Source organism: Leopardus geoffroyi, chromosome C2 (genome assembly GCF_018350155.1).
Source record: "Leopardus geoffroyi isolate Oge1 chromosome C2, O.geoffroyi_Oge1_pat1.0, whole genome shotgun sequence".
Classification (NCBI taxonomy): Eukaryota; Metazoa; Chordata; class Mammalia; order Carnivora; family Felidae; genus Leopardus; species Leopardus geoffroyi.
The window spans coordinates 42,557,663-42,584,085 of NC_059333.1; the positions used below are offsets into that span (position 1 = coordinate 42,557,663).

Genomic DNA, 26,423 nt, shown 5'->3' on the forward strand with positions numbered 1-26,423 from the left:
ATTTACAAAAATTGCATTCAACTAATTTGTAAATAAGGAGGTAGATTTTGATATAGAATTCATTTATTTGAACAATAATTATACTTCCTAATAATTATCCACAGTAACTTAAGTAACTTTGTAATAATTAACAATGATAGATCTTCTATCTGTCTAATCTATCACTTTAAAAAAAATTTTATGTTTATTTTTTTAACGTTTATTTATTTTTTGAGAGAGAGAGAGAGAGAGAGAGAGAGAGAGACTGTGAGCAGGGGAAGGGCAGAGAGGGAGAGGGAGACACAGAAACCGAAGCAGGCTCCAGGCTCCGAGCCATCAGCAAAGAGCCTGATGCGGGGCTGGAACTCACAAGCTGTGAGATCATGACCTGAGCTGAAGTCAGACGCCTAACCGACTGAGCCACCCAGGCGCCCCATAATCTATCATTTTCATAGAATCTTTACTTCTATTCCTCAAAAACCCAGATAAAATTTCCATATACAAAAAAGAAGGCCCTGAGCAGTTAAAGTAATATAATGAAGATTACTAGAAGTCCAGACATCAAACTCAGAATTTTCCTAGGAGAATAACCTGAAAATGGTATCAGAAAATATTCCTCAAAAACTCTCTCCCTCAATTATTTTTGCCATTTAAAATGAAAGATCAATGCCAATTTCATATTTTCCAATATTAAGTTAAAGATGAATGTGCTCTTCCTCCAGTTTTCCCCATTTTATGGTAAATGGAATCTCCACCCATGAAACTGGACATGCCAGATACCTAAGAAGGGGATCCCTACACCTGCCTTTCTACCCTATTAAAATTTTTAATGTTTATTTATTTGTTTTGAGGGGGGAAGCATGGGGGGGGGCAGAGAGAGAGGGAGAGAGAGAATCCCAAGCAGGCTCCGCACTGTCAACACAGAGCCTGATGCAGGACTTGATCTCACGAACAGTGAGATCATGACCTGAGCTGAAATCAAGAGTTGCTCAACCAACTGAGAAACCCAGGTGCCCCAATCCTATTAATTTTGTTTTTCACATACATCTCCAATCTAAACACTGTGCCATCTTCACTGCCATCATCCTAGTCTGGCAGCTTTCTCATCTGTAATATGGGGATAATAATAGCACCTACCTCACAGGTCTATTTCAAATTAAAATTAAACAAGTGGATCCATTTGAAGCAGTCTGAACACGCCCAGACTGGTCACTAGGCACTCATTGATGACGGTATGCTTATTGCTTCTGTTTGTTACTACTTCATTAGCCCCCAGCTCATCTCATCCACTTTTGCCTTCCACCTGTCCATTTCCATCCATCACGCATGGTATATTGATATACCATTTCCTTGCCTACAAATTTTTATTTTTTTTATTTTTTTATTTTTTTAATTTTTTTTTCAACGTTTTTTAATTTATTTTTGGGACAGAGAGAGACAGAGCATGAACAGGGGAGGGGCAGAGAGAGAGGGAGACACAGAATCGGAAACAGGCTCCAGGCTCTGAGCCATCAGCCCAGAGCCTGACCCGGGGCTCGAACTCACGGACCGCGAGATCGTGACCTGGCTGAAGTCGGACGCTTAACTGACTGCGCCACCCAGGCGCCCCACCTACAAATTTTTAAAGACTCCCATGGTTCTTACAAGAAGACTCGGGACCCCAGACCAGGTCTACAAATCCTCACCCAGTTCACAGCCTCATCTTGTACTACCATCCCCTTGCTCAATATGCTCGCACCATACCCATCTTCTATATGTTCCTCAAGCGTGTCAATCCCCCGTTCTGCCCACATATAGACCAGTTCACTTGCATATTAATTCCAATTCCTACCCCATTACTTGGTTAAGTTTAATCCTTCAATTTATCATATTTATTTACATCTTAGCCTTTTCTGTAGAGAGCTCATTCCTGGCCCCCACAACCAGACCAAGTCCCCATTTTCAGGCTCTAAGAGCAATACCTACTATTCCTTCATAGGAGTTATCACTATTTTAACTATCCTCATATTTTCCTAACTGGTTATTTAATGACTGCCTCTACCACTAGATTGTAAAAGGTTTAGAAACAGGGATCATATCTTTTTTTTTATTACTATGTCCCTGGTACCTGGGATGTAGGTTCTTAATAAATATAAGGTAAACAAATGATGGATGAATTAAAGAATAAATGTTAAACTCACAAGACTATTTGAGGATGAGCTGAAATAATAAATATGTTTTTTTAAATTTTTTTAATGTTTATTTCTGAGACAGAGAGAGACAGAGGATGAGTGAGGGAGAGGCAGAGAGAGAGGGGGACACAGAATCCGAAGCAGGCTCAGGCTCCGAGCTGTCAGCACAGAGCCTGACGCAGGGCTTGAACTCATGGACCGTGAGGTCATGACCTGAGCTGAAGTTGGACGCTCAACCAACTGAGCCACCCAGGCGCCCCAATAATAAATATGTTCTGACTAAGATAGTCAAATGCAGCAAAACTTGGTTAGTTTTAGTTCACTATTAAAAACAATTAATAAACAAAATGTACCAATAAAATGTCAATATAAATCCCCAGGAAAAGACTAATGGATACCGGAATTTTGTCTTCCCTTCTAATGCCCTTTTATTAAAATGAAAATTTTAAAATAGTATCAATTTGATTAAAAACATACTTTGAAAGATGTTTTAAAGATAACTTTGAAAAAAAAAAAGTAAGAAGATACCTGGAAGGCCACCCAGGTAAGTGGACACTCTTTCTTTCATTGCTATGTCCAAAATGGCAAGTTGACTTTGAAGGTCTTCGGAGTAGATGATATCTTTTTTAAGTGGAGTCAACAGTTCCAGACTGGTTCTGTTGACCCTTACTTCCAGATGGAATTGTTCATTGGAACACAGACTTACGGCCTCTACCCTAGATACTACCATATTTTCGACAGATACCAGGATATCCTGAAAAACACAGCAAAGACAAAATGTAAGCAAATATTAATGGTAATGCCACTTAAGAGTGACTTTGGGGTTTTTAAATTCAAAAACTGACTTACAATGAAGAAAAAATAAGTATGATAGAGCCTCCCAATTTAAATTTAAAAATTTTGTTATAATAATCATAACTTTAAAATTTTTTTTAACATTTTTTTTATTTATTTTTGAGACAGAGAGAGACAGAGCATGAACGGGGGAGGGGCAGAGAGAGAGGGAGACACAGAATCGGAAGCAGGCTGCAGGCTCTGAGCCATCAGCCCAGAGCCCGACGGGGGGCTCGAACTCACGGACCACGAGATCTTGACCCGGGCTGAAGTCGGACGCTTAACCGACTGAGCCACCCAGGCGCCCCTAATCATAACTTTAAAATATACATTAGCTTTACGAATTTCAGGGTCAGCTAAGATGTATAGTGGCTTCTAAAAATTCAGTAAGCCAAGAGAGTTGTTTGCCTAAACTCATGTCTTAAGCAATATTTTTCTGTTTGTGAGCCTTCCTAACTTCAACACTTACATGTGAAAGAGGAAGGAGCTGAATAACCCTTTGTTGGGGAAAAGACTTGGAAAATGTAAAGTGCTTTAGTAAGCACATGCCAGCAAGACTGAAAGGGTTTTGTGTGCCACACAAGCAATCCTGTTAAGACTTGGGACAAAGTGAGCGAAGAACTCCTGAGAGGGAAAAGCCAGGGTTCACCAGAACTAAGTTAGAGTATTCACCAGATGATATTCAAAACACAGAATGTTTTCATTTTGTTAACTTTTCAAAGTGCTGATACACAAAATCACTCAACTTGTTGACAGTGATCTATGCATATAACATATGTGTATGTAGAGGAAATGTAAAAAGACAGAAAATAAAATGGGGACTAGGAACATGGATGTTATGAGACAGTAGAAAGATAGTCTGAAATATTTACTTAAGAATCCAAGATACCTATGTTAAGTCTCTACTTCACAAATACAGGCTGTCTGAGGAAATCTGTTACCGTTATACATGTCTATATCCTTGAACTCACTAATATGAGTCTTAAAATGGCCAGCTGACAAACTGTTCCAGAATGATCAATAGTATGTGAAATAATGTTATGAAACGCTGCACACAGATCTTGAGAAGGCAGTCTGACATGGAAATGAAGAAGGAGAAGGAGGAGAAGGAGGGGGAGCAGGAGGAGGGCAGTGAGGGGAGAAGCAGCAGCAGCAGCCATGGAGTCAAACACGGAAAAGACCAAATAAACATCAAAGACATGGCATGCCTTAATGTCCTCTACTGCATGGATGTAGTGCTGAAGATAGGATTTCCATTTCATTAAAAAAAAAAAAAAAAGGGCAAACAAAAAGTTGAAATCAAGTTGAAATCTAAAACGTAGTAAGCTCCTGGTGGTACACTGGAGATAAAAACTTGGCAGGATCTCTTAGGTTGCTTATGCTTAACCACCAGCAACTCTCTGCAATCATCATTAGTCTGCAAACAGCACATCTTTGTATTATTACAGACATGATTCAATTACATGTCTCTTTCCAAAAGCTACAGAGAACATCCAAACCAACCTGGGCATAAACACAAGCTTCTTGTTATAACTTGTTGGAATCCACTGTCGATGACACATGGTCAGAGCTATTAGCCTCTAATAGAAGGCTGAATAATATAGATCTTCTGATAACGGTCATGTTTGCTTTTATCCAAGAGGTTTTTTCCTGTTCTTCCTCTTAATTTGAAATCAGAGTTGCCAGCAAGAAGCCAGGTGGACTGGTTTTACTTTTCTCTAGTTCTTTCTAATTTACTCATGGGAGAAAAGATTAAGAGTGCCAGAGAGCACAAAACATTATAATTAGGCACAGAATATCTGCGAGTGTTTTAATCAGACTCACTTTTATGTAGTTAGCACAGACTCCCGTGATAACTTCCAGAACTCTAAATAAAGGTGGATCTCTATGAACTCTGGGAAACCTCGAGGCAGCCTGTGTGTGTCTACCTAATCTTGGCTGTAGATGCAGTAACAGGCTTTTCAATTTCTCCCACTTCTTAGATCAGACCTTGGAAATAAGCCAGTAAGAAAGTGATAATAATGGACATTTATGGAGTCTTTACTGATGTACTAGAGACCGTGTGCCAAATACTTTGCATATGTTATCTCATTTAATCTTCAAAATAGCACTCTGAGGTAAATACTGCTAATATATCCACTTTACAGATAACAAAACAAAACAGAAAAACAAGAATCACAAAGGTTTAGTAAAGTTACCTGAAGCTTTTCAGAGGCGGAGTCTACCAAAGACAAGGCAAAGGGCACCGTGTAACCAGAAACCAAGGCGAACATAACACCAGTGCCCGCGGACGGACGAATATTCAAGGACACGTTTACTTGCCAGCCCTCAGCGTTGGATATATTATCTGTTTAAACAATAAAGCAGAAGCAGGATCAGTGTACTCCTAAAGTGCACCAGAAGGAATTATTCCAATCCTATTCATACTCAAAGCCATTTTCGTGTAATACTAAAGATTTTAGTTCTCCTTTCTCAATGATCTATGTAACTTAGGCAAAAAAAAAAAAAAAAAAAAAAAAACCCACAGAAAAACAAAAGCCATTTTTTTTTTTTTAAATGCAGGCAAAAAACAAATAAATAAAGCCCCATTCGTCTGGTCTTTCTAGAATAAAATTCTAGACGTGGTATTTCAGATTATTATGAATTTTCCCTGTTTGCTCTTTTATAGATATTCCTTCCACTTGTATAATCACCACTGGTCAAATCTCAAGGTGGTCATATTTGAAAGCACACATTTAGAAGGAAGTTCACTGAATTTATTATAACATTTCTGAGGGAACACTTAGGTATAGCCCCACCACCCACCATTCCTCATCCTTAAAGTGGGGGGGGGGGTGGGTCAGTTCAAAGCAGGGGGAAGGAAAAATAAGGATTTATACAAATAGGGGAGTTAGATATTTGATAGTAGAGAAATACTCTGAAATCAATTCTGGACTCTGAAATTCTAACAGGAACTCTTCTCCTGTGATTCTCTTGTCATAATAGTTAGTTAACATCCTTTTTATTCATTACTAGGTTAATTGTCTATCCCACTAGAGTACAGGCTCTACATGTCTCTAACACCATGTTGTTCTCCACAGCAGTCACTCAACAAACATGTGTTGAATTGATATGTTTCCAAAATAGTGTAATTCCTAAAAATATTAATCCACAATTTGAATGAAGTCTTCCTTATTTAATAAGAAGTAATATATAGCAATAGCCCAAATACCGCTTGTAGATTTTGAAAAGGTAAATGTCAATGGAGAAAATAATGACCCCCTGACAAGATGATCTTCCACTTAGCCACATCTAATGCTATTACATTTTTTCCTCCTAATCCTTAATTTCCACTCAAGAGAAAAAAAAAAATATATATATATATATATAAAATATAATCATTTTGAAATAAGTAAATTTACAATAAGATATTAACAAACTAAAACTAAAATAAACATGCAAATGTACAGAAATTATAATGTAACTTTAAATATTAATTTAAAAGTTGGTCACTTTTGGGCAGTATGGTACTGGCACAAAACCAAACACTTAATAGAAAAGAATAGAGAACCCAGAAATGGATCCACAAATGTATGACTAATTAATCTTTGAAAAAGTAGGAAAGAATATCCAATGAAATAAAGACAGTCTCTTCAGCAAATGGTGTTGAGAAAACTGGATAGCAACATGCAGAAGATTGACCCTGGTCATTTTCTTACATCATTCACAAAAATAAACTCAAAATGGATGAAACACCTAAACGTAAGACAGGAAGCCATCAAAATCCTAGAGGAGAAAGCAGTCAAAAACCTCTTTGACATCAGCCACAGCAACTTCTTACTCAACACATCTCTGGAGGCAAGGGAAACAAAAGCAAAAACAAACTATTGGGACCTCTTCAAGATATAAATCTTCTGCGCAGTGAAGGAAACAATCAACAAAACTAAAAGGCAACCAACAGAATGGGAGAAGATATTTGCAAATGACATATCAGATAAAGGGTTACTATCCAAAATCTATAAAGAACATATCAAACTCAACACCCAAAAAACAAATAATCCAGTGAAGAAATGGGCAAAAGACACAAATAGACACTCTTCCAAAGAAGACATCCAGATGGCTAACAGACACATGAAAAGATCCTCAACATCACTTATCATCAGGGAAATACAAATCAAAACCACAATGAGACATGACCTCATACCAGTCAGAATGACTAAAATGAACAACTCAGGCAATGACAGATGTTGGTGAGGATGCGGAGAAATCCCACTACTGGTATGAATGCAAACTGGTGCAACCACTCTGGAAAGCAGCATGGAGGTTCCTCAAAAAATTAAAAATAGAACTACCTTACGACCCAGCAATTGCACTACTAGGTATTTATCCAAAGGATACATGTGTGCTGTTTGAAGGGAAACATGCACCCCAATGTTTATAGCAGTGCTATTGATAATAGCCAAAGTATGGAAAGAGCCCAAATGTCCATCAACTGATGAATGGGTAAAGAAGAGGTAGTATGTGTGTGTGTGTGTGTGTGTGTGTGTGCATATATATATATATATATATATATATATATATATATATACACACATATATACACACACACAATGGAATATTACTTGGCAATCAAGAGAATGAAATCTTGCCATTTGCAACAACGTGGATAGAATTAGAATATATTATGCTAAGTAAAATTAGTCAGAGAAAGACATCATTTGACTTCACTCATGTGGAATTTAAGATATGAAACAGATGAACATAAGAGAAGGTAAGTAAAAAAATATAAAAACAGGGATAGGGGCAAACCATAAGATGCTCTTAAATATAGAGAACAAACTGAGTGTTGCTGGAGGGGTTTGGGGTGGGGGATGGGCTAAATGGACAAGGGACATTAAGGAAGACACTTGGTGGGATGAGCACTGGGTATTATGTGGAGGGGATGAATCACTGGAATCTACTCCTGAAATCATTATTGCACTATATGCTAACTAATTTGGATATAAAATGTTTTAAAAAGTTGGATCACTTTCAAGTTATCCATGAAATAGCTAATTACTTATGAAAGTGATTTTTTTCAGACACGATATAACTATTTTCATTTTCTTTTTTTTAATGTTTATTTATTTTTGACAGACAGAGACAGAGCACAAGTAGGGTAGAGGCATAGAGGGGGAGACACAGAATCTGAAGCAGGCTCCAGGCTCTGAGCTGTCAGTATAGAACCCGATGCAGGGCTTGAACTCATAAACCGTGAGATCATGACCTGAGTGGAAGTAGGAGGCTTAACCGACTGAGCCACCCAGCCGCCCCTCATTTTCTCTTCAGGGAGTTTTTCCTTCAAGCAAATTATTGTGGGCCTAGTTTTTTCCTGCATTCAGTCATCAACTTTAGTTAAAACACTTTTTAAAAATCATATACAGAACTGGGCGCCTGGGTGGCGCAGTCGGTTAAGCGTCCGACTTCAGCCAGGTCACGATCTCGCGGTCCGTGGGTTCGAGCCCCGCGTCGGGCTCTGGGCTGATGGCTCAGAGCCTGGAGCCTGTTTCCGATTCTGTGTCTCCCTCTCTCTCTGCCCCTCCCCCGTTCATGCTCTGTCTCTCTCTGTCCCAAAAATAAATAAACGTTGAAAAAAAAAAAAATCATATACAGAACTAATGTTGAATACATTGCATTAACTTATGTTAGGAATACAGAAAGTACCAACGTAAGATTCATCCTTAAAACTGTAGCAATACTTCGTAGACTGCAAATAAACACATTTCACATATAATGTTTTTCTTGGGGCGCCTGGGTGGTCCAGTCAGTTAAGCATCCGACTTCAGCTCAGGTCATGATCTCACAGCTTGTGGGTTTGAGCCCCGCGACAGGCTCTGCGCTGACAGCTTCAGAGCCTTGAGCCTGCTTCGGATTCTGTGTCTCCCTCTCTCTCTGCCCCTCCCCTGCTCTCTCTCTCGAAAATAAACATTAAAATTATATATATATGTATATATATATAATTTTTTCTTAAAGCAGAGATATCAGAATAACATTAAATTTATGACGCAAAATTTAGTCACTCAAATAACGGACTCCTAAACAGAAAAAGACAAAGAACCTAATAAGATAGTTAAGATATAAAAATAGCTAATTAGCATCTGGAGAGATATTCAACTTCAGTAGAAACTGGGATAACCATACATAAAACTACAAGTTGTAATTTTTCAACTCTCAGATTGGAAACAAATCTCAAGCACAAACTCTCTTATTCTGTTGGTAGGAGTGTAAATTCATAAAACATTTTTGGAAAAGCATCTAACTGAGCAACAGGAACTATACATTTGCATAATCTTTGATGGACATAATCTAAGATTCTCTCCTACAGAATTAATCACATAAAAGTACAAAGATGTATGTCCTAGGATATTACAGATATATTATTTGTACACACAAAAACCTGGATCAGTCTGGCAAGAGCTCCTGTTCTGCTTAAGACTGTAGACAAAACTGGAAATAGCACTGCTCCTGCCCTTACAACCACAACAACAAAAGACCAATTATATACTTAAACACAATTTTTCTTGAACTGTCAGGGAGCTGTGGTTGCAGAGCAACTAACAAAGTAGAAATCTGAAGAAAGATAAGTGCTTCCATGGAAAGACAGGAAGAGTTTCCTCTCTTACTCAGAGCAGACACCAGATGCTATACAATTTGATGAGAAGAATTTAAATAAAAATATTAACAAACTGATAATTCCAAATGGGGGCTCATATGAGAATACAGAAACCCTGGGAACTTCAGGCACATGAGGAATCCACACCCATTTATAGGCTCTTCTTCATAGACCTTAAATGGGTACTCAAGAGAAAAATGGGGCAGAGAAAGAAATTAGAGAAAGCTTCCCTCCTGGTGCAGGCCTAGAAGAGAGGAGCAGTAACCTGAAGGGAGTATACAAAGTCCCACCCAGATCCTTCTCTGTCTTCTTTAGGCAACAAAAGCCTTACAGCTTTGGGAGAAAGGCAACAAACTTTGTCATCATTAGGACACATACAAAGACCCATTACATCTTCAGGTTAGGGAAAGGAAACTGGAAAAAAACAAAACAAACAACCAAAGAGCACCTACCATGGAAAAGAAGCAGAAATGAGTCTTGACCATTAGATATCTCCCCCGCTGGTGGTTGGGAGGGGGGAAAAGAAAAGTCAAAGGATACAACATCTGCCAAAAATTGAATCTGTATTAGAACATTAGAGAATGCTCTCCAGACCCCATTGCCTTGCTAGCAAATGTCAAGTAACGAGAGCATTCTTCTGGGGAGAAGCAAGACCATGGAGAGACACGTTCTTGAGGCATACCCTAAACAGAATACCTAAACCTAACGATGGATCAGCTATTAAGAAAAATCCTCTAGAAACCATTCCCTACCATAAGCACTAGGTAACAATAAAGGAATTTGAAGAATACTCGTGGAAACAAGAAAGCTTAAGCAGCTCAACTCTTGATGAGACTGATTCAACCACCTTATTAAGGGCCTAGCAAAAGCAGAAATATGCTCATTTCAGACAAAAAAAGTATTTATCTGTCTTTACTATTCTACATAAGTTGCTCATCTTTAAACCAAAAATTATCCAATTCAGAAGGAAACAAAGAAAAACAACACATCGTCAAGAGACAAAGCAGTCAACATGACCAGTCTTAGCTATGACTCAGATATTGGACCTATCAGACAGGGAATTGAAAATAATTATGAATAATAAGTTGAAGGCTCAGGTAGAAAATGTGTACAGATGGGCAATTTCAACAGAGGGGTGGACATTTTAAGAAACAATTACATGAAAATGCCAGAAATGAAGACAAATCCTTTTGATGCATTAATCAATAGACTCAATACAACTGAGAAATGGGTGAACCTTAAAATAGGTTAAGCGAATTTACTTGAAATTGATCGGGTTATGTGCCAATAATCTTTAAATAATAACATAAGCATATTCAACTACTTTTTCCCCCTAATATACTTCAAAAAGTTAATTTAAAAAATATATAACAATATGAATTAGCCTAACACCATTCCTGGCACATAGTAAGTACTCCATAATGTTTACTGAAGGAATTACTGAAGTTTGTCAATGAATAAATTTAGTCATTAATGAGAAAAGAGAAGTAAAATGAGAAATCACTTACTATAATCTATGCTAAATAGGGCAACTCCAGAACCAGGATAGTAGGAACCCTTCTCCACAGTGACAAGACAATGCTTATTTTGTTTTTCTTGAATAATTTCCTTTACTCCCGAAGCTCCTTGATTCATCAAATTCCAGCCTCGTATACATCCATCCAGACGAGGGTTAATCTAACCAATTGAAATATAGGTCAAGGAGTGCAACTTAAACAAGTCAGACTCAGAGTGGTTTAACTGAATATAGATGCAGTTTTCATTTAGAGGGAAAACCCTTTCTTTGATGACATTTTAAAATATTTTAAATGTTTCGAATTTTATCTAATTTTTTAAGGTATCCTTCAGATGGACAGTCTTTTTCAGTTTATGCCATCACAGAGCCCCACTGGGATCCTAATGATTTTTAACACCTCAAGTCCTACTGGCCTTTCCCAGCCAGAGATGGTTTTTCTGCTCTCAAGTTCCATGTACGCTATTAGCTGTGGCCCTGGGCTGTAAGCTGCTTTCTTTAGTTGCATTTATAATATAGGTTTGTGTTGCCATCAGACCCTGACTGTCTTCAGGAACAAAAGTGTTTGCTTTCTTCAGTCAAAAAAGCATCCAGACTCGAGACACACAGTAGCCATTTTACCAATAGTTTTTGAATAATTTATTTTACTTTTAAAATGTCTTGATTTCTCAATTTCAAAGGAACAGATATATTCACTCTGACATGGGTTAACCAATTCAGGTTTTATACCATATTGCAGAAATCTTTCAAAAGTTATGGTAACTGAATTGCCATGAGTAAAAGATGGATATAAAATAGTAAATATTTAAGGTAAATCAGCAAGTATAATTGGCAGGCCCGTGACTTCAAATGAAATTTTTAAAGCTCTTGAAGAACAGTGATTAGTCTCCTTTATAAAACCTATTCCATGGTTATTAGACAAACATCATATGCAGAAAATCATCTTTTATTTATAACTTCAATTTATGACAGGCTGAAGTTGTACTCCCAGCAAAGATTTTTTTTTTAAGATTTTTAGAAGTTCTATCTTACACGCTATTCTGTCTCCCAAATTTTAAGTCCTAAGATAGACCTAAGAAAATTCTTTGGCTTCCATAAAATATTGTATTTTTGGACTCAAATAAATGTACTTGTATCTGCAATAGCTGAATATGGACAGTTATCTTGACACTGAATTGATGCTTGAGAATTGAAAAGGCCTACTTCTCCATGAGTAACACTGGGGATTTAAATGGGCTCAAAAACACGACATTCATTTTCTTATTTCCTTAATACAATTTCAAGGATCACTATGTGATTTTTCCTTGTTCAATTCAAGCTGTCACAGTTGGTGTGTTCAACAAAATAACTTCTTTGACTATAAGAAAAACACATCTTCAAATCTATTACAGACAAGAGGAATTCATCCATGATAAATGATAGAAGCTTGGATCATTACCGGTTTAATGAGTACATTCTCCCCTTTCCGAGGTAATCCTGCAAAATAAACTTTAGTTTCTAGAAATCCATTTGCAGGCTTAAAAAGGCTTCTGGGTTTATTTATATTCATTACGGCTTCTTTAGCTATTTTTACACTAATACTGTATTCTAATTCTTCCACAGAGACCTACAATTAAAAATACAGAAATTATCAAACAACCAAACATCACTGCATGTCATTTGAAACACTAAGATTGAAAAAATCCTGGCATTATTCCAGTAAATAATTTTTCAAAATAATCATTTTAATGTAATAATTAATTTGTCGTAAACCCATTTGAAATGTCTAATTACTATAAAGGTGGTAAAAAATGTGTTTTAAAGTGATAATTCTTGTCTGAAAAGTAAATGAATATTTTAAGGTAAAAAAATCAATATTATTCTTTTAAATTTAAACATTCAATTATAATACATCTTTCAACCCCAGTGTGTAATTAAACAAAATCTTAGGAAACTTTTAAGTGTTCTTATTTTGCAATTGTCTGGAAGTATACATATGGAATCAATAAGGGAAATAAAATTTTAATATAAATTATGAGAAATCAGTATCTCTAGTGTTCCGTTCATTACATACAAGTTATATTTTATTTCATAATTCAAAAGTAATTGAGGTCATAAGGAAACATAATACATAAAATTAAATTGGGTTTTTCCAATTTTGAAAGTGGTTTGGTTTTTTAAAAAAGATTGAAAGTGATGGCAAACAACAATAAAAAATCCTCCCAAAAAGACGACTTGAAGAACCAATCTCCTCAAGCAAAACTCTAGCACTCAAAATGAAAACTCTTCTTTTACTCATCAGTAATGGAAGTGAAAAGGTAGGCATGTTAAAGCACCACTATAGGAAGAGAAAAATTATGCTGTAATGTAAAAATAACTTTGGTAACATTTACAGATTTAAAGTTGGTCAATGCTCTGTCCTCAATGCAGCCAATCAGTATCATTTTACTCAAATGACTATTCCCTTCTGGAGAAATTTTTTTTTTTCAATATATGAAGTTTATTGTCAGATTGGTTTCCATACAACACCCGGTGCTCATCCCAAAAGGTGCCCTCCTCAATACCCATCACCCACCCTCCTCTACCTCCCACCCCCCATCAACCCTCAGTTTGTTCTCAGTTTTTAAGAGTCTCTTATGCTTTGGCTCTCTTCCACTCTAACCTCTTTTTTTTCCTTCCCCTCCCCCATGGGTTTCTGTTAAGTTTCTCAGGATCCACATAAGAGTGAAACCATATGGTATCTGTCTTTCTCTGTATGGCTTATTTCACTTAGCATCACACTCTCCCCTTCTGGAGAAATTTAAGTTAGCCTCTAGAACTTCAGTCTAGCTTGCTTCTGGAAGTCTTACCACTCCATCTCTGTCTCTTTTGGGGGCTCCTCCTTTTCTTTTCAACCTCTATAATAAGCCCCAGAGCTCAGTTCTCAGACCTTTTTCCCCTTAGTCATGCAAATACTTTTAAATGGGGTCTCTACTCTCCCACTCTAGGGCATTTGGAAAATTTGGGGGTGGGGAGGGTACTTAGCTGTTGCAATGAGTAGGATGCATGCTCACATTGCAAGATGCTGGATACCTGTAATAGGGAGGATCGTCATGCAAAATAATAAAATGCCCAATATCCTGCAAACCTTCTGAATATCCCTGCAGGATATTCATGCAGAGTGTACTCATGCTTATCTGAGTTTGGCATATATGAACACAAAACATTTTTTGTACCATTTCAGCATTCACTGAATTTTTCAAGAATATCAACAGTCTTGCAAACCAAGGATAAATTGATGTTTGTTTTGCGTGGATCTTTACCAAGAGTTTCTCACTATTTTGGAAGATCACCTTTACTGATGGTATCTATGCATTTACAGTATTTGAATTGCCAATACAATACTCCAGCATGAGTCTTCATTTGCAGCTTTCACATTATTCTACATATAGGAGCAAGCTTTGACAAATACTGTACTTGCACTTGAGCCCTTATATACTGAAATATGTATTATTTTCTTATAAATTACTTCCCTTTATTTCTTTTTATAGTAATTAGGGTATTCTATTGGTTTCTACTAGGGATATGCAAAAGTAGCTTACATTATTGACGCATTTCATTATAGGACAGGAAAGGAGCATTATGAATATATGGGCACTCGATGAGACAGTTTAGAACCACAGATAAACAATAATCAATCTCATGGCTGTTAAACCCCTCTTTATGTTGAATATTCAAAACTTTTTATCTACCTTAAATTGAAGGCTGAAGCTCAAAAGTATATCCAGAATCTGATTACTTCTCACCACCTACCATCAACGCTCTAGTCAGAGATGCCATCTTCTCTCCACTGAGTTACTACAGTGGTCCAGTGGTCTCATAAACTCATATCCTGTCTCATTCTTACTCTCTACTATCTAGTTTCCACAAAGTCATCATGTCCTGATTAGGATTATCTTCTTTTTTTTTAGTGTTTGCTTATTTTGGGGCGGGGGGGGGGGAGGGAGAGGGGCAGAGACAGAGTGAGAGACAGGGAATCTCAAGCAGGCTCCACACTGTCAGTGCAGAGCCCGACATGGGGCTCGATCCCACAGACCATAAGATCATGATCTCAGCTGAAATCAAGAGTCGAAACCCAATCAACTGAGCCACCCAGGTGCCCCTAGAATTGATTATCTTTTAACATACATGCAAATTAAATCATGTCACTTCTCAAAATCATCTTAGGTCTTTCTACTTAGCATAAAATCTAATTTCTCAATAGAGTCCCCATGGCCCTACCTGGTGTTATTCCAGACCACATTTCTAACCTCATTTTCTATTCCTCCCTCCCTCCCTTACTCCACTGCATCTATGCTGAGCTTTGCGTTGTTCCTCAAATACAACAATCACATCCGCTTGCCTGATGGTCTGCACTTGCTGTTCATATGGCACAGAATCATCTTCCCCCATATATTGCTCATGATGTGCCCTCAAGTCTCCGGTCAGATGTGATTTCATCGGAGATGGCTTTCCTGATTCCACATGCACACTCACCATCATGACTCTTGCCTGGCCTTGCTTTTCCTTTTTCTCTGAGCACTAACCACTATCTGACGTAGCTATTTTGTTCATGCATTCGTGGTTAACATCTCACCACTAGAGTGCAAGCTCCACAAGAGTGGTGATTTTGTTTTAATCACTATTGTAGCCTCACTACCTAGAAGAAGGAACAGCACATAAAGCACTCAATAAATACCTTTTTGAATGAATAAAAATATGGTACAAAGTACAAATTTCCCACCAATATTGGAATTATACCTATTTTTTTTCTTTTTTTTTTTTCAACGTTTATTTATTTTTTTGGGGACAGAGAGAGACAGAGCATGAACGGGGGAGGGGCAGAGAGAGAGGGAGACACAGAATCGGAAACAGGCTCCAGGCTCTGAGCCATCAGCCCAGAGCCTGACGCGGGCTCGAACTCACGACCGCGAGATCGTGACCTGGCTGAAGTCGGACGCTTAACCGACTGCGCCACCCAGGCGCCCCTGGAATTATACCTAAATATGAGATGTAATGACTTATAATATAGCCTTATTTATTTCTATGGTTTATAACCATTTTAATTAACAATTACCCACATTCTATTTATCTCAATTACAACAATCCTAAGCTCTACATTTTAAATTCTTATTTTCAAAGTATTTTATTTGAGGGGCACCTGGGTGGCTCAGTTGGTTAAACATCTCACTTCGGCTCAGGTTATGATCTCACTGTTCGTGAGTTCGAGCCCCGCATCAGGCTCTGTGCTGACAGCTCGGAGCCTGGAACCTGCTTCAGATTCTGTGTCTCCTTCTCTCTCTGCCCTCACCCCAAGCTTGCACTCTGTCTCTGTCTCTCAAATATGAATAAACATTAAAAAAAAGTTTAAAGTATTTTATTTGAAATTTTAAAATTATTTAAAATTAGTGAAGCAAATGGTACTAAGTGAACACTCCAGTTTGCTTAATGTAACTTAAATATTAATGCTTAATGATTAATATAACTTAACTTTGTCAATTAAAGCATTTACTTAAAATATCTATTTATTTGAGATAATTTCCGTGTCTGCATAAATTTGCCTGAAACTGTACAAGTTATTAACAAACCAACAAAACTGTAAAATGGTAAAAATACCATGAAGCAATATTTTTTAAATGAAAGATAGGGAGAAAAGAAATCTTATTTAAATGGCGGGGGAGAAAATTCATAAATTCCTAAAATACCAAATTAAGAATTTTTAAAAACTAGCCAGCATCAAATTTATTACCAGATTAAAGTTTTTCTCTGATTTCCTTATTATTCTTAAATTTTTAATGTCAAGTTGTATTCAATTTACAAAGGGAAATTTTATGTTTTATTTAAAATATGGGCATATCGGGGCGCCTGGGTGGCACAGTCGGTTAAGCGTCCGACTTCAGCCAGGTCACGATCTCGTGGTCCGTGAATTCGAGCCCCGCGTAGGGCTCTGGGCTGATGGCTCAGAGCCTGGAGCCTGTTTCCGATTCTGTGTCTCCCTCTCTCTCTGCCCCTCCCCCGTTCATGCTCTGTCTCTCTCTGTCCCAAAAATAAATAAACGTTGAAAAAAAAAATTTTTTTTTAAATAAAATAAAATAAAATAAAATATGGGCATATCATTAAATAATAGTTTATTTTTAATAAGAATCATAAATATAGAAGACAAAATGTATGGAACTGAATAGCTAGCTGCCTTCCATCCAATCCAGAATCCTGCCTCTAACATATCATTCATGGATAACTCATTAGTAAACACTATCTGCAACTCAAGATGTTAGCCTTGCAGGTAAATATTTACCTTCTTTATATATATTCTATATTACCTAAAATGTATCTAAATTCTCCTCCAAACAGCTGACATTCTCAATTTGTATCAATTGATCAGAAAAATTCTGTTTGCTCTCTTTTGCTGAAAAAGTAATTTTAGTGATTTTTAGATAGGAGATGTGGGGACACGAGGCAATAAAATGTATTCTTCAGGAGTGCCTTGGTGGCTCAGCCGGTTAAGTGTCCGACTTTGGCTCAAGTCATGATCTCGTGGTCCATGAGTTCAAGCCCCACTTCGAGCTCTGCACTGACTGTGCGGGGTATGCTTGCCTTTCTGTCTTCCTCTTTCTGTGCCCCTCCCCTGCTCAAGCTTGCCATCTCAAAATAAATAAATAAACTTAAAAAAATGGGGCGCCTGGGTGCCTCAGTCGGTTGAGCGTCCAACTTTGGCTCAGGTCATGATCTCACGGTTTGTGAATTTGAGCCCCACGTCAGGCTTTACTGACAGCTCAGGGTCTGGAGCCTGCTTTGGATTGTGTGTCTCCCTCTCTGTCTCTGCCCCTCCCCCACTTGTGTGTGTGTGCGCATGCGCTCTCTCTCTCACAAAAATAAACATTAAAAAAATTTTTTTAAAAACTTAAAAATGTATTCTCTAGGACAGTCGAGGAATAGCTGTATGAGCCAAGTATTCTACGTATAGATGCAGTAGGAAAGATGTAGCGGCAAAGCTACGCTAATGAGAGCATTTGGAGAAGCCAGAAAATTTTAGTGATTTCTCTGACAGTTGCATCTGATCATGCGCAGACACTGTTTGGTCAAGAGTCAAGAGCCCCGGGGCACCTGGGCGGCTCAGTTGGTTAAGCATCCAACTCTTTGTTTTGGCTCAAGTCGTGATCTCACGGTTTGTGGGTTTGAGCCCCACATCAGGCTCTCCACTGACAGTGTAGAGCCTGCTTGGGATTCTCTCTTCCTCTCTCTCTACCCCTCCCCGACTACCCGCTGTCCCTGTCTCCCTCAAAATAGAATAAATAAACTTAAAAAAAAGTGTATTTAAGAGTCCAGAGCCCCAAATCTATGGCTATCAAAGGACAGATAGCCCCATTTTTGGTAAACCATATCTGTGTGCAATTGTACCTTATTTGCTACCTGTACTGTAATGATTTCACATTATATTGTATTAGTTCATAAGGCATCACCTGTTAAATTGTGAGGTACCAAGTAAGCTCAAGAGCAAGGAAAATCTCTTGCCATAGCTCTAGTGCCTTGAACTCAGGAACTTAGCATTTTCATCAATTCTTTGTTTTAAGTTGATTTATTTTGAGAGAGAAAGAGACAGACGGCACATGTGAACATGAGTGGCGGAGGGCCAGGGAGGGAGAGAGAGAGAATCCCAAGCCGACTCCGCACCGACAGCACAGGGCCGGATGCAGGGCTGGAACTCACAAACCGTGAGATCAATGACCTGAACCAAAATCAAGAGTCAGATGCTTAACCGACTGAGCCACCCAGGAGCCCCAGGCACTTAACATTTTAGAAGTTCTCACTAAAGGCTTAGTTAATATAGGAGTGCACGAGTGGGTAAATAAAGAAATGAAATAATGTAGTGATGATGTCACATGTCTTTTCAATATAGACCTCTTGCCAGATCCCACAGGCATATAAAGTGTCTCTTTTGGGTACCACGTTCTAAGGTGAAGCTGATTTCTCAGTTAGAACCTGCTGAAAACAGCAATGACTCTTGCAGAAAAGAGTTCTCCCCATTATAGATGAAAGTAATCCCTTCACGAAAACTTCCATTTTAGGCTCACTTTTAGTGATTATCTAAAAGAGCACTGTAATTGGTACTGGCTGGTATATACTCTCTATACAAATTGGTTCCTTATCTATATGCTAATATTCGAAATTGAATTAATTACTATATGTACCAGTCTTTCGATGTGTATTTCTATGTTACTATTGCATTTCTCTTTCATTTAAAAAATATTGGTGGCTATTCAGTATTTTTGTCCTTGATCAGTAGTATCTTTGCACAAACTGTTATGCCCGCTAATAACCTATAGGAGAGACATCAATAAGTCATTAAAAAAGGTAAAAAGTTATAGAGTAGTTTAAGCAAATAACTGAAAACAATGTTACAAAAATCCTAAATATATTCTGTGACATTATCATTTCTCAGACTGTTTCAAGGATTTACAGCGTATGTAGTATACTTCATATAACATCAAATAAATCAACTCCATTTTGATTTGGTATCACCATAGAAATAAATTATTAATGATGTTAAACTGTGTTAAAGTAGAGATATTCTTTCTAAAATCTATAAAACATACCGTATTCCATAAACCATTATTAATAACTTTGCCTCCAGTTGTGATTTTGGTTGTATATTCATTCTTAAACTGAATTTCAATCTTTCCATCACGAAGAGCAATCAGGAACCAACATGAGTGGTCAAGAGATTCTGCGTACAGGATAACACCTTCTGAATCATAGGTCCGGAAATCAAATTCAGCTGAAAATCTATATAATGGGCAAAGAGAGAGCCTTAACAGAGAAATAGGGAATGCTTAATGCATTATTCTTTTTCTCTTATACTAGAAACAGTAATATGTTGAAAGAGTCAAGTATTTCTTTCTTTCCTGGAATTAGTAAAAGAGTAGAGCACAATTAGACTGTTCATGTGTTATCTCTGGCTCTGTGTATGCTCAAAATCAAGGTATTATATTTTCTTTCGTATTCTTGGAGACTTTTTCTCCAGTGAACAGATGCTTTGGTACTTTTTCATCTCTTTTTGGCATTTGTTTTCAAGGTACTCTTGTAAATGCTGGAATTCATACATATGTACAAAATATTAGATATATTGTATCTCTCCTGGAGCTTTTTATACACTATATAATCTGATGTTAAGATTCCTTTTTTTTTTTTTTTTTTTTTGGCTGTATCCTTGATTAGTAAAAGATGTTACCATCTCATGATTGGTTTATACATCAAAAGGCCTGTTTTCCCTGTGACTTCATATATGTCAGGAAGGAATCACTCACAGAGATATACAAAACAGCATCTGGATGACTGCAAACATAATTAAGTCTTTGTGTGCGGTAAGAAAAGTAAAGTAAAAAACTCTAAGATAGATCTGTTAGCTTGATTTTAAAAAGTTCTCCAAAGCTTTAATTGTATAAATCACTACACTAGAGCACATGGAAGGAAACCTGAAAAGATATAGTCTAGTCATATGTTTGGGGGTACCTGAGTTTGGGTAATGTCTGTTGCTATTAAGACACTGAGTATATATGTAGCTATTACAGGGGAGGAAATATCTTAGAAATGCTGGGTTAAAAACATGTATCCGGGCCCCTGGGCAGCTCAGTCGGTTAAGCGTCCGACTCTTGATTTTGGTTCAGGTCATAATCTCACAGTTTGTGAGTTTGAGCCCCATATCGGGCTCCACGCTGACAGTGCAGAGCCTGATTGGGATTCTTTCTCTCCCCCTCTTTCCTTGCCCCTCCCATGTTTTCCCTCTCCCTCTCTCTCTCTCAAAATAAATAAATAAATTTTAAGAAAAAATAACATGTATTGACTAGTGCCCTATGACACTGTAATGAAAATTAGCATTAACATTTCCAAGAAACCATCAAATCAAAATGATTGAAAAAAGACAAACAGGGAATAGAAAAAAAATAGTTGTATAACTGTTAGTCACTTGAATTAAATTAAAATAAAGGTGATTTAAGTTAAAAAAAAAAAAAGTCAGGACTTCAGATAATTTGCAAGAAAGGCAAGAAAGAATCCCCATAGAGGCACTATATGCAATGGGGAACAGACTTAACTTCAAATAGAACAAAGAAAGGCTGATGAAATAAATGTTTTAATCTTTAGAATTCCAAAGAAATATTTTAAAGAGGTTATGTGGAGGGAAGTATGTTGGACAGATAACAATATAGTAGGGATTTACTGAACTAAGATTATTTTGTTTATTTACTTTTGCTTAGGATAAGGACCTCTATTCTCTTTCATAATCATCACATTTTGCTGATGTGAAGCAGGTATTATCTTGTCAAAACCCAAATCTGCATATGCTCAGGATCTTCCAGAAGTTGATCCTCTTAGGGAGATAATTTCCTTCTCTTTGCAAAATCATGCTACACCAGTAAAACAAAGAGTTGTGTTCTACATTCTTTCTGTCTGGAATACATCAGCATACCCCGGGGAACAATTCATTCTTTCTCTGAAGTTTTGTAGAATGAAAAAGAAGAGTGAATTTGTTAACTTTAGGGTGGGATAAGTATTTGATCATTGGAGACTGAGCTGAAGGAATTTGCAAAAAAAAAAACAAAAAAAAAACAAGGAAAAATGCCACAACAAAGCACTAGTTATTCTTTGTGTTGGTTACCAGGTGGCAGTTTATAAACAGTTCATCAAGTTGTATATTTAAGATACGTGTTTATTTCTATACACATATATATATTAAACTTCAATAAAAAAGTTTAAACTATATAAATAAAGGACAAATAAATACTGGAAAAAATAATAATTTGGCTTATGTTATTCCGTGTTACAGCCCAAGCTATTGTGAATTGTCAGAAATGAACCCCCCTGACAGTGACTAAAGGTATGCAATAATTAACCTTTTTCTCTCTCATTCTCATTATTATCTTAGCAAGGAAATGTTGTCTCCAGTCTATGTCACTAGATGACATTATTTGCTCTGAGATATTAAAGGGGAAAACCAAGTCTTGGTAGATAAAAGAGTGTTGAAGGAGCACAATTACATTAGTGAATTTGAGAATAATGTTCCTTAAGGATACAATTTCTATGAATTTAGTTGAATTATTTAATGAATAATCATTCATGTATCTAATGAATTAAATTGTACATATGCATGCTTATCTAATTAAAATATTTTAAAATATGGATTCTGTAATCAGTCTTAAATACATTCCCTTTCTATTATTACAACAAAATTCTAATTTCCTTTTTTCTAGTTTCAATCATATATGACTCTTAGAAAATTTGATAATTAAAGGAGAATCATGAGTCTAAATCATCAACAACTATTCTTTCCCTAGACACAACCTAACTACAGGAATAGCAGATAAGCTACTCAGACAATCAACTAAAATCATGTGATGTGTTTCTTTAAAATACCACTTACACAATCTTATGAATTTTCCTTAGTAATTATGAATACAGCTATATTCTGAAAGCAATACTTTCAGTATTTTCTTTTTACTTAGCTTTTATAACACGTATAAAGAAGAATGAAAATTTGACAAATACATTAAATCTACTTTCCCAACTTCTTAGTAAATTTGTATTCACTAGAAATGGAAGAAGGATGGATTAAGGTACAATGATCATTGGGGAAGGGCAGCCTAGAATGACCCAAATGATTTTAGCATGAAAATTACATGTGTGAAGGGGTGAATTAACGTTAGGGTTTCCTAAATTATATGATTGATAATATATCTAAATTATCTAATTGGGAGTGCAATTTCATACATTTCAAACCTTTTTGGTCACTTTTCTTCTGTCCTTACCTGCTTACCTCTAGAGATTATCACTGACATTGGTACCTCACCTGGTGATTTCCGGCAAACGAAATTTTAAATATAAAACCACCCCTATGAACTGCTCTGCCAAGTAAAGTAATTCATAATTTTTGTCAAGGTTCAAGGGAAGGCACACTGGAACAGCCTGGAGAAAAGGAAACAAAGCACATAAAAAAATGCATAGATTATTGCTTGCTGTTTGTGTCAGGTTATACATTCTTTCTCTGGTTCCTAGTGATCTTGTCAAATGTATTCTTTGGGATACATTAAATAAAGAACACCCTTGGTAATAAAGCAACAGTTTTTACTTCCTTATATAGTCCATGAGTAAAACCTCCCAGAACACATGTTTTAAAGTCTTGTTCAATGTGTGTGGCTTTATATTTTTGTCCTTAATATTTCCTTTGCAAATCTCAGAACAAAACACAACCTTTTCCTTCCAGTAACAACATGTATCCCCTTAACTAACTGCAGTTCTGATGCTTTCAAAGAATTACATTGGAAGAAAAAAAAAAAAACTGGAGTCAGAAATCATGGAAGAATTAATATACCAATAAGTAGCATCTCATACACTCATTCATTTATTAAGAAAAAATTTTCTGAGCAAAAATATACTATCTAGACAGTGAAGCTGAAGTAGGGAAGTTGAAGGAAATCCATTTTAGAAAGGCTCCATTTCTGCTGTTTTCTTGCCAGGCCCTATTTACTCATGTTCTCTATTTCACTTTGAGTCTATATAGAAACCAAAGAAGCCATATTCCCACTCCAGGGGGGAAACAAGAAAGTTGATCATTTTCTGAGTTTTGTCCTAGGGCCCCCAAACACCTGATAACATCTAAGAAGAGCCAGATCCCAAACATGTTGCAGGACATTAGCCTCGAATAAACCCCAGCTGATGCTGGCATCAATACCCCCTACCTTCTATGATTATAAAATAGGCAACTATTATCCACCACCACTTGCCTTTGATTGGACCCTACCTAGATTCCTGAAGGAACATGTATCCTGGACCCTTTCCAATATAAACCCCTAACCCTCAACAATGAAGAGACTCATTCTCTTTTCCTTTCTGTGTCCCCCAGACACTCTGTCTGCTATACTCTGTTATTCATGCTATTCAATAAACTCTGCTTTCACTTTCTCCGGTTTGCATTTGATTTCTACCCTTTGCAAAGCCAAGGGACCTCTTGGATGATCCCGTGGGGACACCCTGCCCCACCTCAACCCAGGTTCTCGGACTCAGCCTGACAGCATCAAAGAGAATGCCTAGAAAACCTAGATAGGATAAATATAAGCAAATAGATTGTGTTAGTCTCCAAGGAATTTACAAAAAAGTGATTCAGAGTCATTAAATTTAATATCAAGTATTTTTTTCCTAAGAGTAACACCAAACATTAAAATGGAAAGATTTTGGGGTGCCTGGGTGGCTCAGTCGGTTAAGCGTCCAACTTCAGCTCAGGTCACGATCTCACAGCTTGTGAGTTGGACCCCCGCATCAGCCCCCTTCCTGACAGCTCAGAGCCTGGAGCCTGCTTCAGATTCTGTGTCACCCTCTCTCTCTGCTCCTCTCCCGCTCATGCTCTGTCTCTCTCGGTCTCTCAAAAATAAATAAACATTAAAAAAATAAAAAAAATAATAGAATGGAAAGATTTTTAGGGATAAGTTTTCAGGCATACATACAGGGATGTTCTGGGGGAACTGTACACACGGCACGGAAACAACATCTCATCTCCTCTTAGAACTTTAACAAACCTATTCTAAGGAAGATGGTGATGTGTAACTACTATGAATACTAAAATAATAAAAGGTTAAATTACAAAGCAGACATTCACGCGGCATGGAATTCCATTCAATAAAATCAAAGTTACTACATTGATATAGTATAATCTCACCTTCCCTGTCTTTACCAAGGAGGTAGCATATATTGAATGTTTCATTCTTGGACATAGATAGTTTTATCTTGGTAACAGATACAGAGGTTTGTGTATATACATGATTAAATCATTATTGAGGTGGGTTTTTTTGTTTTTTGTTTTTTTTTCTTACTGTCTGCTTCATGATCATATAACATTTTACTTTCACTTATGAAAAGAAATGCTGGAGTTGGACCAAGAATCACTAACACATGATCCTTAGTTAGGGGGAGAAACGCTTCAGATGTTGACCTATTTATTTCAGTGAAGGAAAAGCTACCCCCAACATTCAATTCCTGGATCTATAATGAATTAAATCCAAGTAACTAAAAGCAAGTTTGAGGGGCGCCTGGGTGGCGCAGTCGGTTAAGCGTCCGACTTCAGCCAGGTCACGATCTCGCGGTCCGTGAGTTCGAGCCCCGCGTCGGGCTCTGGGCTGATGGCTCAGAGCCTGGAGCCTGTTTCCGATTCTGTGTCTCCCTCTCTCTCTGCCCCTCCCCCGTTCATGCTCTGTCTCTCTCTGTCCCAAAAAAAAAAATAAATAAATAAATAAAAAAACGTTGGAAAAAAAAAGCAAGTTTGAGACATACAGATTAACAAAATCAACCTCTCTGAATTTTGATGTACTTAAACCTCACTGAATCCTATCCTGACAGTTATTTCCACCTGAGATTTTATGAGCCCTCTTGCAAGTACCAACATGACGAAATGTGATCAGACTCATCAAGAGTGGGATAAAGTATACATAGGAAAATGTTTCTGCTAAGGTTTCTACATAAGATTTTTTTCCTCACAAAGAGAGGTATGAACTTCAGCTTGTCTTAATTTTTTAAATAAACATACACATTGGATTTTGTAAATGTATAGGCTATACAGATGAGTGCTCTCTGAACTATGACTTTGCAGCCTTTTTTAAACCTAGTCACTAATTATCCCCAATATTTATGGCTTACATGACCAAAATTAGTAAATAGGCTATGACTCTGAGCCTGCTAGATCTATAGCAATTATTATAGAATATCTGTATTTCCCCGACTTACCTCAGCTATATGGAAATAAGTACCCAGTTCTCTCATTTTAGAAAAGAGACGGGAAGTTTAACGTTGCAAAATGTTACCTCACAACTCTTGTGATCTTGGGCAAGTTTGAATCCTTTTTTCCCATCACAATAACAAGAGTAACCTCCAGGGTAATTGACACAAAGTTGAGCACACATGTTCTCAGAGCATTCATCCACATCTGGGGTAAAAGAGAACATAAATCTTAATATCTTCTAAATGTTCAATCCAAGAGGAGTATTCTGATTTTACTGTAAGATAATCAGTGATAATAGATTCTTTAGTGAAAGGAATCTCTGTGACATGAAATCACATTTCAACACTTGACAGAAATTTAAATGAGTTACAAGCGTAATGCCTATCTATTTATACACCTAAAGCAACAAATGTAATGTATAACTTTCAGCAATAAATAATTAGTAAAAATATAACAACTACACTAATTTTCCAATTTTTGAATTTGAGGGAAAAAAGACTAAGAGTCTCAGGATAACTATCATTTCTGACTAAATAA

The 26,423-nt window shown here is 37.0% G+C and overlaps 1 protein-coding gene across 1 annotated transcript in view; it reads right to left on the minus strand.

Moving 5' to 3' along the window:
- Window positions 1-26,423, minus strand: part of PROS1 (protein S) — a 76,897-nt gene that overhangs the window by 1,824 nt on the left and 48,650 nt on the right. The window contains exons 8-14 of the mRNA XM_045501702.1: window positions 25,969-26,090; window positions 22,968-23,083; window positions 19,720-19,909; window positions 12,567-12,734; window positions 11,124-11,292; window positions 5,183-5,331; window positions 2,679-2,904 (exon numbers count right to left, since the gene is read on the minus strand). Of these exons, the coding sequence (XP_045357658.1) occupies window positions 2,679-2,904; window positions 5,183-5,331; window positions 11,124-11,292; window positions 12,567-12,734; window positions 19,720-19,909; window positions 22,968-23,083; window positions 25,969-26,090 (1,140 nt within the window). The remainder of the gene's footprint in view (window positions 1-2,678; window positions 2,905-5,182; window positions 5,332-11,123; window positions 11,293-12,566; window positions 12,735-19,719; window positions 19,910-22,967; window positions 23,084-25,968; window positions 26,091-26,423) is intronic.